The sequence below is a fragment of the Centruroides sculpturatus genome, unplaced genomic scaffold (assembly GCF_000671375.1).
Source record: "Centruroides sculpturatus isolate CEXI.00-Female unplaced genomic scaffold, Cexi_2.0 scaffold1634, whole genome shotgun sequence".
NCBI lineage: Eukaryota > Metazoa > Arthropoda > Arachnida > Scorpiones > Buthidae > Centruroides > Centruroides sculpturatus.
The window spans coordinates 82,071-87,485 of NW_019385856.1; the positions used below are offsets into that span (position 1 = coordinate 82,071).

Here is a 5,415-nt window from a genome sequence, read left to right on the forward strand (position 1 = left end):
ATAATTTGTCACGGCTATACGTAAATGAAATGCTAATGATCAAAAGAAATGCATGTTAATGCTGATCTTTTATAGTACTGTACGTTAGCGAAATTTTGATATAAACGAGTAGAGATTAATTACAAAATTATGTCATTGGCTAGTATGATAATTTTTCTAATAGACATTTGATGATGTGCATGGCAAGTATCAAGTAGGAGAAACGTATTTCGTTTGTAGATCTATAACCGTGTTAAGCTGTGATTAATAAATAGACTATTTACTTCAATAATAAATATATTAATGAAAAATAGGAATAATCTTACTTAATAAATTTAAAGCATTTTTTAGTGTTTAATAAATATGAATTTCTTCTAAAATTACAGATTTCTTTAAATCTGATTCATGTTTCAATAAAGCGGAAACTGATACTAATTTTAAAAGATAATTATTTTAGTATAAATCAGTAAAAACTTAAATTAAATGCAGATGCAATTATATTTTTCATGTCAAATTTATTTTAGAATATTCTCCAAATTTCATCGTATTTTACATAGGCTAAATAAAATAAAGGTGCTTATCAAAAAGGAAAAAGTTCTGTACTTTGACCAAGAATCTCAAGCTTTACTTCAAAGGTTTTAACAAAGAATAATCGGTTTTTTGCCAAAATTATCGCTATATTAATTATATTTTTTATCTAATGATTTAATTATTAGTCTTTGTTTTGTAAGTTGAGTCTTAATTAGCTGTAAGTTAGGACTCTTAAATTTGATTTAAAATCGTGTATTAATGTAATATATTATTTGTAAATTTCTATAAAATAACGAATCAAATTCTTACTCTTGTTTATTAATAACATTTACTTTGTAAAAAAATAATAAAACTTTACATAACTGTTAGTTAACAACGCACAAAATGAGCTTGACAATGGCATAGAATTACTATGAATGCAGGAAGACGAAATGTATAATTACACACATATTATACAAATAAGCTAATTTGGTAATTATTCATATAGTCTCAACATGGCGCACCATGTCATTAAGTAGCAATAACTGATTAAATATCTTTTCGTTAAAGCATTCGGAATTTCGAAAGTATTTTATACATTGATTACTTGGATGTTTATACATTTATGAAACTCGGGAATAATTACAAAGTGGATGATAAAGCTTTACAATTAAAATAATGTGGCATGCATTTAACAACATTGGCACCTGAGAAATTATATGGCATATCACAGACTGAAGCATAATATTGTACTATCCCATATCGATTAACTGTAATTTGTATGAAAATCGGACTGATTTGTATTGTTTGAAAGTTTTTCTTTAGTTCAATCAATTTTGATCCTCTATATAATGTAATAGAGAATAAAATACATATAAGAATGATCCTATCATTAAAATTTTTAGAATTTGATGTTTTGATAACAAAAAAAAGCATACATTTCCGTATTTAGGAATCAAGCAATTAAAAAAGTTACACAACTTTCACTATTCTACTTTTCAACAATATTAATGTTGCAGATTTTAACATAGCTTCGATTAACTGATCTAATAATAATTTTTAAGCATTAGGTACTATATTAACCTGAGTTAAAATTGATTATATGGTTGATGATTCAAACCATACTTTAACCAAATAATTTATATACAATTCGCCACATTATATTACAGGTTTATTAAAACTAAACAAATGATTCTTCTCCGGTTATTAAGGATTCGTTTCTGTGGCAAGAATCTCCTTTTGGAAGAGAGTTATTGGCATTTCTTCCAGTCCTTTTATCTCTTGGCGATAAAGGATAAAGAGGTGAATGCTGTCTGGAATTAGCTATGGAAGAAGGATGCTGAGAATGTTGATCAGGAGTAAATAATGTTCTCAACTGTGCAACACTCCAATTTATTTCTTTTCTCCAGTCTTCGGGAAGATGATCCCTATCGCCTTGTCTGTAAGCTAACATATTCATTACCTTTGGCCCCTGATAATTCGATTGTCTAACAATCTGAGAGTCACTCACGTGAACAGGTGGATGATGCCGTAAACGATGAACAGGGCTATCACTATTACTGCTATGTAATGGAACGTGGGGTTTTGGAGGCACTGGAGGTACAATAGAAACTCTTTCGTCATTATTTAAAACAGTCACTGGAACCGCATGATGCGTTTCCACAGTTGTATTTGAGGTTTGACTATACATACGAACGGAATTTTCATATAACTGACGAGCCTTTGAACTCATAACCGTTTGATCATCTCTTATCTCCTCGGTTGATAAAGCATTTGAATTTTGCATGCCTCGTAGTAAAGTTTGTCTGTTAATAGTTTCTTGATAGCTAGGTGGTTCAATTGGTTTACCGGTGTCCGATAATCCTGGTGTTATTCTTGATGATGATCCCTGAGAACAACTTGAATTTTGAGAAGTGCATGATCTTTTCGATCTGTTTGAACCATACGAAATATGAGAATGATGGGATCTTTGACTTGTTTCCGACGACGAAGAACAAACACTGCTTACACGATTTGGAGTCTGATATAAACCATAAATATCTCCATGAGATTGTGCTCCTAATTCTTGAACGCGTGAATTACTACGTGATACATGAGGAGTACTACTACCATTTGACACAATAGATAAACTACTATTGTTATGAGAAAAATCAATTTCATCAATCTTAGAAGTCGATTGACTACGTTTCCAATCAACGCATCGATTTTGATTGGCAAACCAAACAGCATGTCGATCTCGATGAAGACAATCTGGGGCACTTGAGGAAAGTGCTGATACCCTTTGACAAGATGGTGGAGAAGGAGCACGACGTTTCCTATGCATAACATGCTGCCTGGATGTTTCTTGAGGAATGCTAATTTGATGTAAACTTTCTTCCGACGCACTTCTTCGAAGAGGTGGCATAAGTTTTGGAGCATCAATATCAGAAATTACTGGCTGCCTGCAAAGTGCTCTTCCTCTCATTTTTCTATGTTTTACATTATTATTACCAGAATTATTAAGCTCTTGATGATTGTAATGGAATTTTTCATTTTCTACACCATAGCAATACGAATGAGAAGGAATTAACGATGAATGCGTATTTATATCGTTACAATGATTTCTAAATTTCACTGCAGAATATGGACTTCCCACACCATTTTTTGGACGGTACTCCATCCCTTTTCTTTTTCGGACTACATCGAGACATGACCCATCAATACTTACACCACCACTAGGTCTGGTATAAATATTTCCACATCCATTATCAATACCTGTCATTTCGAGATGTGGAGTACTTTTTGCAAAAGAAGAAATAGTTCCTTTAATCCTAAGTACGTCACTACTTGGAGATAAATCATTTTCTAGTTCCTCTTCTGGTGTGTACAATTGTGTATCACTTAATGTCAAACCTGAATCTCGGCTCAGATTTGTTAATGACATCTTTGCTTCACTTGGTAGTTTAGGACTATGGTCACCATCATCTAAATAGTCTCTCTCCAGACTATCTATAGAGGAATCATCTCTTCGATAATTTCCTAAACAATAAATTAAATATATTTAATATATTTTTATTTTATATAAATATTAAACGTACAGATTAGTTTCTAATTACCACCCATGTCCTGTAAACTGTGAAAACTATCTGATTCTTCAGCACCAGAATCTTGTCTTGAATGATCCCTCTCTGGCATTTCCCCAAACAAATGTAAACAGTCTTGACCAAATATATCCGAACAATTTTCAATCAAATATGTAACTAATTTTGGGACTTTCTTTGTTATTTCCTATGAAAAAAGTGGCATTTATCATTAAAACCAGAAAATAAAATAAATTTTTGCCCATAAGATAAATGATCATATAGGTATCTTATGAGCATATCTACATTTATTCTTATTACAAATTAATAAAAAATTAACGTAATAGTCCTTAACTAAATAATTCATATTCTAATATAAGTACTACAGTAGAACATCGATTATCCGACCCCCGATTAACCGTCACATCGGTTAACCGACCGTTCTAGTCGGAAAATTTCAAATGTCCACTAGTGATGTGGCATTACAATATTTGGCTATGTTTTGGCTACTTTAATATTATTTTTGTTAAATTTTTGCGTGGTTTAGCTGGCATCAACGGCTCGACCACTGAAGGAAGGCAAATATTTAAACGAGACGGGGGCGTGTTCTTCCGTCGAGGCTACTGGCGTATTTTTCAGAGCACTCGGCTTTCTACACCAAGAATAAGAATTTAATCGTTTTTTAAACGTTAACTATCACTAATAAGTTTAAAATTGTTATTATTAATTATTTATTATAACTTTTATTGGCTATAATAAAAATAATTACTATGCAACGTTCACCACCCAAACGAGGAAGACCTCCATTAAATCGTACCCAACCAGGAACAAAGAAGAACCAGTCATCTTCATCAAATTCTAAAACGATAATGGACTTTAATTTTTGCCCCGAAGAAAACCTTCAGGAAGAATGCATCGAAGAAGTGAATTATAATCGAAAATCATCGCAAACTAGTGCAAATGATACTCCAGGTGAGTCAACTATTTCTGAACAAATTTTGACTAATAAACCGGACATTTCTTTAGACACCATTACTTCCGTGCTCTGGGTCAAAATTTCGGATTTGATAAATACAACTAACGACAAACTCTTTAATCAAATGGTAATTATTAAACAGGAACTTGATATTATTCACGAAAACATTCGGGAAACGAAAGAAACTCAGAAAAAAATGGAAGCGGAGATTAATAGTTTGAAGCAAGAAATAGACAAATTACAAACGGATAAAGAACTCCTACAATTTAAAATGGACTCGTTAACAAATGAACATCGTTACAACAATATAATTATGTATAATTACCCAAATCATAAAAACATTTCAAAAGCAGAAATACTCAACTTTATTACTAATACATTAAATTTACAAGAAATAACTCAAAAGGATATACTTGAGATAATTCAATTATCAAAAACTCCAAACCTAATAATTAGAATCACTTTTAATAATAATCAAACGAGAGATCTCATCTTTTCTTCATTTATACGTATAAAACAACAAAATCTTCTTGGTGATTGGCTCAATGTACAGATCTCCCCGGATATAACTATTAACTCAAGAACTAGACGTAAAAAACTACTACCAAATTTTTATGAACTACGAAAACAAAATCCTCAGGTGAAATTACGAAACGATATTTTAACAGTTGAGCGAGAAAAGATAACTTACAGTTTAAGAACGGGAAAATTGGTATATGTTGATACGTTTCTCCCATCATCAGGAATAACGACTTTATCTAAATGACAAATCAACAATAGAGAGAAAACTCAATATCGCAAATCATGTTCTAATAATCAATATTTAACAATAATAAATTGGAATAGCCAAGGACTTAAAAATAAAATACCACAATTAAATGTCTTTAATTC

General features: G+C 31.4%; 1 protein-coding gene across 1 annotated transcript in view; it reads right to left on the reverse strand.

Annotated features, from left to right (window-relative positions):
• Nucleotides 1-819: 819 nt before the first annotated feature.
• Nucleotides 820-5,415, reverse strand: part of LOC111642546 — a 6,965-nt gene continuing 2,369 nt past the window's right edge. The window contains exons 2-3 of the mRNA XM_023388893.1: nt 3,585-3,756; nt 820-3,507 (exon numbers count right to left, since the gene is read on the reverse strand). Coding sequence (XP_023244661.1) covers nt 1,670-3,507; nt 3,585-3,756 — 2,010 coding nt within the window. The 3' untranslated portion in view covers nt 820-1,669. The remainder of the gene's footprint in view (nt 3,508-3,584; nt 3,757-5,415) is intronic.